This window comes from Rutilus rutilus, assembly GCF_951802725.1.
Source record: "Rutilus rutilus genome assembly, chromosome: 23".
Classification (NCBI taxonomy): domain Eukaryota; kingdom Metazoa; phylum Chordata; class Actinopteri; order Cypriniformes; family Leuciscidae; genus Rutilus; species Rutilus rutilus.
Window position 1 is genome coordinate 16,741,431 of NC_140233.1, and position 13,806 is coordinate 16,755,236.

At 38.0% G+C, this 13,806-nt stretch overlaps 1 protein-coding gene across 3 annotated transcripts in view; it reads right to left on the bottom strand.

The window, feature by feature from the left end:
- Positions 1 to 366: 366 nt before the first annotated feature.
- Positions 367 to 13,806, bottom strand: part of grm8b (glutamate receptor, metabotropic 8b) — a 170,145-nt gene continuing 156,705 nt past the window's right edge. For 2 of the 3 annotated variants that reach the window (XM_084397152.1, XM_084397153.1), the window contains 2 exons: positions 4,628 to 4,874; positions 367 to 902 (listed from right to left, as the gene is read on the bottom strand). In XM_084397152.1, coding sequence (XP_084253278.1) covers positions 853 to 902; positions 4,628 to 4,874 — 297 coding nt within the window. In that variant the 3' untranslated portion in view covers positions 367 to 852. The remainder of the gene's footprint in view (positions 903 to 4,627; positions 4,875 to 13,806) is intronic. The other variant, XR_014626003.1, reaches the window with a different exon arrangement.

Below are 13,806 nucleotides of genomic sequence, written 5' to 3' on the forward strand. Positions count from 1 at the left end.
TGCCGAATTTGAAAATGCGCATATGCAAACAAGATTTCAGAGGCACTTGTTTGATGTGTCTCTGATGTCAATGAAAAACTATTATAAAACAAAACAAGAATAATCAACAACATATTTCATTATTGGTTACTGACAGTGCAACAAAGAAATGAAGCACAATAACGTTGACTAAAATATTCATTTTGATCAAATATTAGTTTTAGCTTTTAAATTAGTATTATAAAAAAAAGAATCACAGATAATCAACAGATTAATCGATTATCAAAATAATTGTTAGTTGAAGCCCTACTGTGAATTACGTATTACATGTTTCATCCCCAAAAACATAAATGTCCAAACACCCACCACATTTCAAAAACATTCCTTTATTATAAATAAATTATTTGTATAAAAAGTTGAATTGGCATGCTTCCAACATGGCATTTGCACACTCACAACCCAAGGTTATAGACCAGAGTAGCCAATACAAGAGACAAACGCATTTTTCCAATGCAGGTCTGACACTGTGGGACAAGAATGAAAAAAATTTCACAACCACAAAATACTTACAATTAGAATAACATGTAACATGGTCGACTCCAATATTTGTTCTGTTTCTTTAAACTTTTGTATTTTTTTTTTTCTTACCCCTCTTTGCCAGTGTCCCGTTTTATTGGCTGCCCACGTAAATGGCAGCTTTTGTCTCCATTTTTTGGATGTCCGCCTAGGCTTTCTTATAAAATATCCAAGAAAAAACAAAAGTCCAAGAGTCCATCCTCTTGTCCACAAACAACACTGATGTCTCATGCTTGGGTTTCAGTCATTGGATCCTGTTCTGCCGGATCCATGCCAAACCATTTTCAGGATGTGCAGTCATATGGCATGATTGGTGTAGCTGACGTAGGTTGTTTTTGTGGACGGTGCTGAAAATGAAAATAGCCAGTTAAAGAAGACTGTTGTGTATCGGAAGACACAAACGTCACAGCAAGAGATGGGAGAATTGTAGAGTAAGTTGGGGAACTTATAGATTCGGAACGTAGCTCTGCAACCATCAGGATAAAATGCTCACTTTGTTTCATAGATTGAAAATGATTTTGCTGCTTCCTTTCATTTAAAAGTAAGAAGAAAAAAATTGAGAAAGTAATAACACTCTTTTGTAATGCCTTTATTGCAGAAAAGGTTTGAGTTGTGAAAAGTCATTCAAAAAAGAATTCATGGCATGCTTCAAAATTCAATTAAAATCAAAACGAACCCTTATTTTAGACATTCACTCAAACAGAAAATATGCACATAAAACTTCAGGCATCACTTAACCGTCATGAAACCCATTCGAGTTTCTCTTTTCAAAAGGTGAATTTTGGCCACTCAATGTCATGAAAGTGAATGAGAACTGGGACTGTCAGGCTCTAAAATGATAAAAAAGCACCAAAAAAAGCATAAAAATGGCCCATATAAGTCTTTTGATAGCTTTATGACAAACAGATTGAAACTTTGAAGACAAATCATTCTTTTGGTTGGAATGATTCATTTATATTGATCCGGTCACAGCAGTTAAGTGTTTACTAAAGAGGAAGATTTTCAGTGAAAAACGACTTGAATTTCAGTCTTGTTGTGTCTATAGAGGATTTGAAATATACTATACTAGTCATATGGACCTCTTTTATGGTGCTTTTGTAGCATTTGTGAAGCTTGAAATCTCAATTTACTTCCAAATTTCTCCTTTGACATTACTAAAACACCCTGATGTCATTCTAACACAGATTTTTCAACTATTTCTCAATAATAGCCAAAAATCTCTTTAGGTTCAGTCACATTCAGGGTCATAACCACCATCTGTGCGAACGGTGCTTCATAGTTCATTGCTAATGTGACCGCACATTTACACTTCAAATATTGTCCTAATAATTGCCCATATTGCTACTAATACCTGTACAGAACTGACTCACAACAACACCGATTAGCATATTTGAATGTTGTTCACTAAAACGGACATAGTAAAACTGCAATGAGAAACACCAAAACGTGTTTGTCCTCTAAATGGTATTCTCTACATTCATTACATGGTACATTTGACTCTCATTATGAACTGGCCCAGTGTTAGAGCCCTTTAGCCGAGGGGTCATGGCACATTAGTGAGGGTCTGAACATTTGCATTAACTTTTACAGTGCTGTGGGCCCGTGTATGCTGCCCTTGCCCTGGTTAATGATCGGATCCTTCATGTAAAAGGTAACACCACACTGGCTGCTGATGTACAGTCTGTTTCCATGAGCTTGCAGTCAGTAATTCAGATTTTATAAGAGATCTAGTGTTAGCGTCAGACAATGCAGGCAGCATAGCTAATGAATTAGCAATGATCCTCTAGTGAATGCATCCTTATCTGCTTCATTTCCTCATAATAAAAAGCTTCAGATGACAAGATAAATGCCAAAGAGAGTAGTTGAAGTTATCAGTTCATTAGAACAAAGATCATGCACAGCTTAGCCACCACTAAAGGAATAATGACATGTCCGTAATATACTGTATTTACTTTGTTAAATATATGAATGGAATGTATGTGGGTCAATGACATTTAAAGGGTTAGTTCACCCAAAAATGAAAATTCTGTCAGTAATTACTCACCCTCATGTTGTTCCAACCATGTAAGTCTTTCGTTCATCTTCGGAACACAAATTAAGATACTTTGATGAAATCTGACAGAATTTTGACTCCTCCATAGGCTTCCAGTGTGACCGAAACTCACCGGCCCAGAATAGTTATTAAAACATCGTTAAAATAGTCCAAGTAACTACAGTGGCACTACATTAAGTTTATCATGCGACGAGAATACTTTTTGTGCGCAAAAACAAACAAAAATAACGACTTTATTCCACTTTTCATTTCCTTCTCTCTGGGCCTCGTAGTGTTTTTGCGCTGCGCGTCTGTGTTGCACGTCATCACGCAACACACACATGACCGGCGTCGGCCAATAGTGAGCCTACGTGGTGACGTGTAACACAGACGCGCTGCGCAAAAACACTACGCGAACCAACTAGAGGTCCAGAGAGAAGGAAATGAATAGTGGAATAAAGTCGTTATTTTTGTTTGTTTTTGCGCACAAAAAGTATTCTCGTCGCTTGATATACTTAAGATTGAGCCACTGGAGTCACTTGGACTATATTAACGATCTCTTTAATTACTTTTCTGGGCCAGCAAGTTTCGGTCACACTGGAAGCCTATGGAGGAGTGAAACATGGCTCAGATTTCATCAAAAATAGCTTAATTTGTGTTCCGAAGATGAACGAAGGTCTTACGCGGTTGGAACAACATGAGGGTGAGTAATTACTGACAGAATTTTAATTTTTGGGTGAACTAACCCTTTAAGAGTATGCATGAAAAATTTTTTTAATCTAGTTTCAACAATAATTGTTAAGAGGACTCTAAAAATGTAATGTGGTGCAACCACAAAGTAAAAAGTAATACGATATTTTCCTTACACATTGAATAATTCTTTTTTGTATACGTTATTTTCTATTTGAATTATTAATTAATAAATATAAAAGTTTCTATATTTATGTGCACCACATGACATGACATCCCAATCCCAATCAGGTAGAAATTATGAGTGAAAATTGGTTAAAAGAATGAAAAACTTGAAGAATATTATTAAAACGTAATTTTCAGAAACTAGGAGTGTTGGGCCTTCAAACATTGTTGTCAAAAAGATTGAGAACCACCATTTTAAGAGGAAATAAAATATCATGTCAACCTACTTAAGGTTTTCTTTTCAAGAAAAGAACCCTGTTTTTTAATTTTTTACTTTATGCCCCCCAAAAATATCAAAATAAATTTCAATACACAAACTAAAGACACACTATAAAAAGTTATCAGTTGACTTAACTTAAAACTGAGGAAACCCATTGCCTTCAAATTAAGTAAATGAACTTCATGTGTAATTGAAAAAATTAAGTTATGTGGAATTTCATATGTGAAGTTTAATACTTATTTTTAAAGGAGAACTCGGTAACTCTAGGGAACTCTAGTCACTTCTTCGCTGATTTCCCCTTTTGTTGTCGCATGTTTTCCCCACGAGCTCCCCCTACAGCTGTGGGGGGGCGTATTTTTCACAACACGGTCGTAAAAAACTCACTTGCGACAGCCTCCTCCCCCTCTCTACCGCTGCTCAGGTGCGTTTGTTTTGATCGGAGCAAGCCAACTGTATCGCGTGGAGCTATGTCTACCGAGGTGGGTAATCTGGTAATACATCATACATGCGTGTTTGTTTATGTCGAATTGCCGTAAAGCAATTTGTGTTTCGCGCTCGTTCTCGTTCTAGTTCTCGCTTCTCACGAGACTTCCAATTTCTATTTTGCCGGGACGGTAGTCCCCAAGTTGCAAGGTTGGTTCCGCCTGGGAACGCTGGGGGGAGCGGGGAAAGTCACCAATATCACCAGAACAGGTTGTTTAACCATCCAAATGATTTCTAGACAGTTTTATTAAGTTAAAAAAGTTACCAAGTTCTCCTTTAAGTCAACTGATCACTTTTTACAGTGCATGATTTGCATTTTTAATGTATTTTCAAATAAATGAATAGATTAGCATCATGTCATTGACCCATGTTCCACATTAACATTATAACAAAGTGTGCATGTTAGAGAAGACTGTACTCACTACTATTGTCCCCACTCTCACAGAGTTCGGTTTTCACCTCTCCATTGGGCCGTTCACTGGCCAGCTGGCTGAGCTTGTTTGTCATGGTGGCAGCGGTGACGATGGCCTTGAAGCTGCGCTTGCGTTTGGGCACGTTCTGCTCCGGGTGCAGGATAATGATGTAGACTTTGGGCATGTAAAGCATCCCCAGAGACACGGACGCACTCAGGCTCAGAGAGACGGTCAGTGTGGCTGTCTGAATGTACATCTAGAGTGAGAAAAGAAGAGGGTTATTTCAACGGTTACAGTACAGCAACAAAAGTGCGCCGCCCTATAGGCGACAATGTCTAATGAAACACAAAACCATATTTTCTTATTTTAATGTAACCAAAAAAATAAAATAAATCCTAATCACTTTGGAACATTCTTATTTACTTCTTTAAGACATTTAATAAATTCCGTAAATGTTTTCGTTAATTTAGCGGCGCCCCTTGTTTCTAGGACTGAACCAGGATCCTCCTTCAATGTAAGTCTATGGAAGTCTTTAAGTCTTTTTTTATTGTCCATCAGATTAAAATTATATTTCAAATGGCACACCTCTCCTCAACAAGCCACACAATTTGATGTATCATTCCGTAGCACTTGTGCGGGATGAGTTGCGCACCAAATTTGGGTTAGGGATTTGTTCAGATGCTAATGTAGCTAGGTAGCTAACGCAGAAAGCAATGGATTATTGTTAATACTGTTATATTAGTGGATTATTTAGTTAATGTAACCCCAGGATCAGGTATGACTCCATTTTGGCACACTTTTCACAATCCAGTCAAATCCCATCCAACATTTTTTCAAATATCTAAGCAATTTCAATAATGCTAACGCTAACAAATTCACAAACCTCAGATGCAACCATACGCCCAGAGCAAGACAATTTAAAATGTTGATTTATCCTTGGCCATGCCTAAGAGTTTGATAAATGGCTAACTTCGCTAACAAATATATTACTACTTTCCTTACCTTGGGTGCGAGTGATCAGTAAGCTAACGAGCAGTAAATGATAACATATGCCTGCTGTGGGTGAAGCAGATGATAAAGCTCCTAACGTTTATATTAAGGTGCTGAGAATGAATGAGCCGAGGTTTTTAGGTCAGGAGTGGAGAATCTAGAACACCGCACGAAGGTGTAATTCCACACTACTCCTTAGTTGAGACTGAAATCAAATTAACTGTATTACTAAGTATTGATGTGGGCAAAGAGGTAAACACATCAGCAGAGGATTTCATGTACTGTCTTTCCGAAAAAACAGAGCACTGCCATCCTGTCAAGGAAATGTGACAATACTCACTGAATCTCCTTTTGAATTGTAATTTTATTCAAGTCTAACCTTGTGACCCCAGTACCACTCTTTTGTGTAAGTCTCCATACTGCCGGAAAGTATAAGGAAGGTCTCTCGCTGAAAAATAAATGGGAGAAACTACCAACATACTGTAGCGGCTGTGGCAATGGAAGTACTGCATTTTAAATCAAAGAAGCAATTCAGCATTTCTTCTAGAATGGTAATGTATTTTAGCTGGACCCCCAGCTGGGAAATTTGGGCTAAACTGCTTGCTGGTCACTCAGCCTGGGCTGCGTTTCCAAAAAGCATTGTTAGGCAAATATGTTCGCAAGTTTAGTCGTTAGCAACATAGTTCAACAATTCAGCATGTCCTGAAACCATAGTTCAAATGAACATTTGCAAACTTGTGTGGGTGGTTCTACAGCTCTCGACCTGTGATTAGAAGCATAGTTTCTTGTTAAAATTACGTGGACATATACTGTAGATCTTGCTCTTGGGCAAAAGAAGCAAGATAACATGCAGTGTTATATATACAAATTGAAATCCATATCTTTTAGCGTGTCAACAATTAGCGCTGTTTTTGAAGACAAAGAATGTGCATAAGTGCATAAGGGACTCTGGAGAAAGATATAAGAGGGAACCCAGGATTAATCAATCATCAAATAAAACAAAAAGACATGGAAACTAAAAACAGTGAAGTAGTCTTCAGGTGCCATGTTCGCTATACAGCAGCATCTCAGAGAAATCACGTTGTGGAAAAAGCTGCTGAGTGAATGAACCGAATGGATACGGGAGAGTTGGTTAGTTTCTCCAACAATGCATCGTACTATGATAGTTAATCAGCGCGTATGGGAAACACACCCCTGGTTAAGCTAGTCTGATAGATGCTGGTTTTAAAGGGGTTTTTGCGAGCTAAACTGGCTGAACACCAGCTAGACCAGATTAGCCAAGACTATCCTAAAACAGCTAACACCAGCAAAGTGATTTAAACAAAAGAAGACAATTTTATTATATCATTGTTGTTAGATTTAAAAAAAAAAAGAACATAGATGCCTGAAGATGTTTTCTAAATGGCCGCCGAATGACTTGCTTTAAAAAGGATATTTTCTCATGCCATGTCAAATGTCATATCTATGGAGAGGGGAGAAAGATTAGAGGAGAGGAAAAATTGGGAACATTTTATTTTGATGGTCCACTTTAGACATTCTACTGACTATAAATAACTTTGCAACTTAGAATAGCTCTAGCTGCTTAAAGAAGCACTTGATATTAGTTTACTCGTTACTTAGTGTATGCTACAGAGTATGCTACTCAATTTGCACAAACACAATTTTTCTCCAGAAGTTATGTGTGAGGTAACTCTTAACCCCCTCACATAAGCGCTTGTCAATGTGGATTTAAAAAAAATAACATAGATGCCTGAAGATGTTTTCTAAATGGCCGCCGAATGACTTGCTTTAAAAAGGATATTTATCCATGCCATGTCAAATGTCATATATCTTTGGAGAGGGGGAAAAAATTTGAGGAGAGGATAAATTGGGAACACTTTATTTTGATGGTCCACTTTAGACATTCTACTGGCTATAAATAACTTTGCAACTACATGTCAACTAACTCTAGTTAGATTATTAGTAGACTGTTAGGTTAGGGTAAGTAGAATAAATGTATGTGTACACGTAACATTTATTCTACTAACCCTAACCCAACAGCCTACTAATAATCTTACATGTAGTTGCAAACCTCACTCCCCTGGCCTCAAGATGCGCGCTAGCGACTGATGTTAGTGGCTGCGTTCTTTAGTGTCCTTGTTAGTGCACCCGCCTCCCACGCCAGAGACCGTGGTTTGAATCCCGCTTGGAGTGGGTTGAGTAGGACCGGTTACTTTTTGTGCTGTGACCTGGATGGGAGTGAGGTTTAGGGGGGTGAGTGTAACGGACGTAGGCCAGTAAGAGCTGTGCATGTAAACCTCCCCTGGCCTCTGAGGCGCTTTAGCATTCTTTTTAGCGCGCCCGCTTCCCACACCCAGAGACCACGGATCAAATCCCGCTCAGAGCGGTTTGAGTAGGACCTGTTACATTAGAATAGCACTAGCTGCTTAAAAAAAACACTTGATATTAGTTTACTCTTTACTTAGGGTATGCTACAGTAAAAAATAAAAAAAGTGTACTGAATTTGCACAAACACAATTTTTCTCCAAAAGTTATGTGCGAGGTAACTCTTAAACCCCTCACATAAGCGCTTGTCAATGTGGAATGTGAAATCTAAAAGTTTTCTTTGCAGTATTTCCCAGTGTCTTGTACCACTAGGATGAAACACTTTTGTCATAGCATTCCTCATTTGTATGTCGCTGTGGATAAAAGCGTCTGCTAAGTGAATTTATTTTAATGTATTTCAGATATAGTAACAGGTGCAGAAATTCAGGCACAGAGCCATGCAATCTCCACAGACAAACATTAAAATCCAATGAATGTCGCTTTCATTTTATATCTTCAGCAAAATTAGCTCAAATACGTCAAGAATGCATCACATATCCCTATAGTGTATCCTGAAAATCACTTGTGTGTGTGTTTGTATATTTTTATGTGCCTATTGTAATTCACAGCGCCAGTCAGTAGCACCAAAACAGCAGGGGTAAAAAAAGAAAACACACTCTTAAAAAGCCATACGAAGAAGTAAACTCCATTTACCTAAAGATCTTTGGGGAGCTTAAGTGGTTTAAAAATCAATGCCACAGCATGCGACTGGTGAACGGATAAACACAACCAACTATATATAAACTGGAACTCATTCAATTTGTCTGTAAAACTCCGGATGACTCATCTAACTCTGATTACCCCCGGCAGGCATCCTTTCCTCATCTTTTCATCTGTTCCCCTCAATTCAAATGTACCGCAGTGCAAAGTGAGGGAACCGACAGAAACCAACGGATATAGTTCCTTCTTACACAAGCAATCCCAATACTAAATGTACAATCGGTCCCCATCAATGAGCAAATGCACAAGCATGCAGAAGAAATGAGACCGTTAATGCAGAAACGTGGAGACGCGAACAAGGTTCAGATTACAAGCCATGCATAGATGTATAGAAACTTGGAAGTTTTAATGAGCACAGAGTAAGGAGATGTGAGACATGCCTCAATAAAATACTCATATCTGTGTCCTCATATTGCAGTGGCTTATTGCAATAATCTTTTTAACATCTGTGAGGGCGAAAGAAATAAGCCTGTGAGAGATAAGGGAAACGGGAAATACGCTCGGCAGATTTCTTTCCATTTGGACTCAGTCTTTTGTCATGCGGAGGAATGAAAAAAACGGTCTGATTTGAGGGAAACAATTTCCTCTTTTACGTAACTTTTCATTTAATTCCACCCCGAGGGACAGCTGTTTACCACGTTTGTTTTCATAGTGTTTGTTTCTCAAAATGAATGCTAGAGTGCTTTTATGTTAAAATTTGCCGTTTCGCTAATCCCTCGTGTATGTGGAGCCACATCACTGAGGAAAAATAGCCTATAACTCACTTATGCTAATCTAAATGAGATATGCTATCTAATAGATGATAATTAAACGTTAGAAAAGCTGAGAGGAAGATTTTTACATTTTGTACTATATATAGGCTAGAAAGCATGATAGTTTGCTTATCAAAATCAGGCTCAATGAAAAAACTGTATAATTAATTTTCTAGCCAGTAACGTACTGTATGCAATCAGAGACACAAATGCTTGACCAACGCATTGGATAGATGTGACGCTAACAAACCTGAAACAAACCTGACTGTGGAAGAAGACAAGTTGCATTTTAGCACCCCTTGTGGCTAAGCTGAAAATGTAGTGCTTACATCTTGGATAATGAACTACGTTCCGACATATTTCTGAACTTGTGAAGTTGAGCTTGTATTGCTAGCAGATCTAATGTAATATTTTTGGGCATTAATGTTTGACCACATTAGCAAAATGTCAGCGAAATTTACATAGGCCAAGTCCATTTATTTATGAAGCATTACTCACACAGAATTCACTTTTAAACCAAGCAGCTTTCTGTTGGTCAACTTTGCACGGGGAAATTTTTTCCTAAATGCATGGATTCCTTTGGTAATTACTAGCCTGACTACGTCAGACTTCGTACTTCCGCTCAATTTCAGTTCGCTTCTGTACTCAGTCTGAGATAGCGACCTATCTCCAAGTTTTCCTCCGGCCTCAAAACAGCCGGCCAATCAATGAACAGAGGGCGGGCTGAGAGCCGTGACGTAGACGCTGATTGTACCGTGGATGCGGAGATTTACTTCACATAATCTGCAAAAGTCATTCACAGCCATGTTCACTCCGGTATTTCGCTCGATGGTTTTGTTTTCGCATCATACATGTGTTTACAGTGGAAGTTCGATGCGGCTGAGTCGGCGCATAACACATGTCATAACCAAGCGTTATGTGATTGGCTTACGAGTAACCAATGATTTTAAACTTCAGACAAGCGCCCCCCCGCGAGAAAGAAAATGCTTTTCAATTATGCCCTTCCAGACTCTGTCTACGAAGCAAAGCGAAGTAGCAGAGCTTGGTATTACCAGGCTAGTTAATTACTGCATTTCGCCAGTAAAAAGTTGCTGAACAACAGTAAATGTGATCGCTCCTTAAGAGTGTGTGGTTTTGAAAAAGTTAGATGCTTAACCTTGTTTGCCATCACTAAGAAAGTAACTTTTAAACCAAACAGTTTTCTGTTGGTCAACGTGGCAAATCAAAGTGACCAACTTGAACTTGTTGTGAAATCTGCATGGAGCAATCTTTCCTAATTGCTTGGATTTCTATTGAAATGACCGTATTTCGCCCATAAAAATGCGCTGAACAATGGTAAGCATGAGAACACCTTAATATTTGGGGTTTCATTTAAATTTGAAGTCTCTTAAAGAAACCATCTAAATGTTGGTGGTGGGATGCAGTGTAGGCATGTGACGGTATCATATTTTCAAGCTTTTATCTCGAGGGGCAGAATTTTCTAAAACACATGCTGAGGTGAATATGGAGCTGCTTCCCCCAGCATTTTCAATAGGTTGGCACAATGGATTACAAACCATTTAGTTGATTGGCAGGTATTTTGTCTGCAAGGGAAACATTCCAAGGGATAATCTATCGTAATGAGCCTCAGGCACGTCATATGCCGGGAACATTGTAAGTGGGAAAACTCGATCAATGTCAATGTGCTTAAAATCCCCTTTGCTAATTACTATGTTGGTTCCTCCATGAGCTAATTCTGTGTTGCATGCACAACTGGATTCGACACCATGTCAGGCTTTTCACAGGTGTGTTGCCTTCAAAATGTCACTGCTCAGCAGTAGAAGAGTGTAGCACACCATTGGTCTCAAAAATACAGGTTACTAAAAGTGAAATGTTGTACACACACAATCACAAAATGAAGGAATGCAAGGAAATTATTAAAATATGCAATGGATAACAAACAGTTAGCAGTCATTATCGCAAAAATTGCAAATTTACTCACTTTTAATGAGAAAGTTCAGTAGTTGAGATGAGAAGGATTCTCGTTTAGGGCAGAGGTTTTCAAACTGGGGTATTTATTTGTGCACACACACGCACACACAAACCTATTAAATAATCCAACAATAATAAAAAAAACAATAAAAAACAATAAAAAAAACAATTAAAAAAACATTGTTTTATGTTTAAAACATTTTTTTGTTTTTTTAAACAAAAAAAAAAACCCGCCCACAAAACCTCTCGCAATACAACTTTAATATAGTAGGATGTCCTGTTACTTTATCCTCTACAGTAAAAGACCTGGGTGTTAAACTCGATTGCAACCTGTCTTTCAAAAATCATATTTCATATGTTACAAAAACCGCCTTTTTCCACCTTAGAAACATTGCTAAGCTACGTAATATGCTATCAGTTTCTGATGCAGTCCATGCATTCATGACCTCGAGACTAGATTACTGTAATGCTTTATTAGCCGGTTGTCCTGCATCCTCAATAAACAAGCTACAGTTAGTCCAGAATGCCGCCGCTAGAGTTCTTACTAGATCAAGAAAATATGATCATATAACACCGATTTTATCATCACTGCATTGGTTACCTATAAAGTTCCGTATTAATTACAAGGTATTGCTACTTACTTATAAAGCCCTAAACGGCTTAGCTCCAGTCTATTTAACGGATCTTCTATCGCCCTATAATCCATCGCGATCTTTAAGATCACTTAATTTAAGGCTTTTGGTCATACCTAGGATATGCAGAACCACCAAAGGAGGGAGATTTCACATTTAGCCCCAAAACTCTGGAATAGCCTTCCTGATACTGTTCGTTGCTCAGACTCGCTCTCCCAGTTTAAAACTAGATTAAAGTCGCATCTCTTCAGCCAGGCATTCATATAATATTTTTAATCTTACAGTTCAAATTACAATCCGGCCTCTAGTTCATAAATGCCAGAGGAGAACTGGCCCCCGACTGAGCCTGGGTTCTCCCAAGGTTTTTTTTCTCCATTGGGTCACCTGATGGAGTTTTAGGACACCATTGGGTCACTTGATGGAGTTTTTCGGTTCCTTGCCACTGTTGCCTTTGGCTTGCTCAGTTGGGGATATTCTGGGGATATCTAATTTGATTTTATCAATAAATTCCACTAGAAACAAACCTTGTTGTATTATTTTAATTTAATACTGTGAAGCTGCTTTGATACAATCTGTATTGTGAAAAGCGCTATACAAATATACTTGACTTGACTTAATCATAGAAAATTTGTAAAAATTGTGTTTTCATGTTTTATGGGGACTTTCCATAGACATAATTATTTTTATACTGTACAAACTGTATATTCCCATCCCCTTACACTAACCCTACCCCTAAACATACTAATCACAGAAATCTTTCTGCGTTTTTACATTTTCAACTTTGCAACATTGACTGTTCTTGAACTGAAATAAAATCAATTATTCAATTATTTCATTGTGAATAATATAACACTTTCTCACATTATTAATGGGACTTTATACATATACTATGCACATTTAGCCGCCTTTAAATTTTAAGAGGGGGTCCCATTGCAAAGGGGATCGTCATATTTGAGGGTCCTTGGTATAAAAAAACACCCACACAATTTGGGTGCCAAGTGGGACATGACTGACACTACGCTACATGGCGAGCAGAAAGGTCTTCTGACATGAAGCTACGGTAGCAGCACAAGTACCAAAACCAGTTAAACTTCAGAGACCATATTTCTAGAACTGCTAGGTCCTACAGATGTGCCTTTTCAACATCAATTGCCTCTGGGAATGTTGTAGAAGAAATGAAATTGACATCCACACACTGTCCTATTCTCGACCAAAAAAGTAATAAAATGCTGAAAAGATTGAAACTTCTTGAGTCTGCCGCCTTAGATAGCTCAGATATTCTCACATACACAAACACTCCCACATTTGTCATTTGCCGAAACCTGGGATCGAAGCGAAACCAGTCTAACTCTTCCCCAACTGAGCTATTTCAGCCATATGAGCAATCGACCCCAACGTGTCAATTTTATAACAATTAACTGGTAACCCTGTAAATGTGGTATTAAAATTATATTATAATTACATAAAATCTATTGTAATTATAATGGTATCACTATAAATGTAAAAAATATGGATACTACCCAATACTTTATGTGGGGTTTCAGCAAAAATGCTGTTTATCATTTATGAAATTGTAATGAATTTGGTAAATGTAATAATCACTCCACTGCTTCCATTTCAGCATGGGTATGTAAATAAAATTAGAAACCAGTCCGAAATTGTTATTTCTTTATTAAGTTAAAGTCCACCCACAGCAATTTTAGTTGGGCACAAATCCATCGGCTACACACAGTTCAAAAGAAGATGTGCCAAATGGATG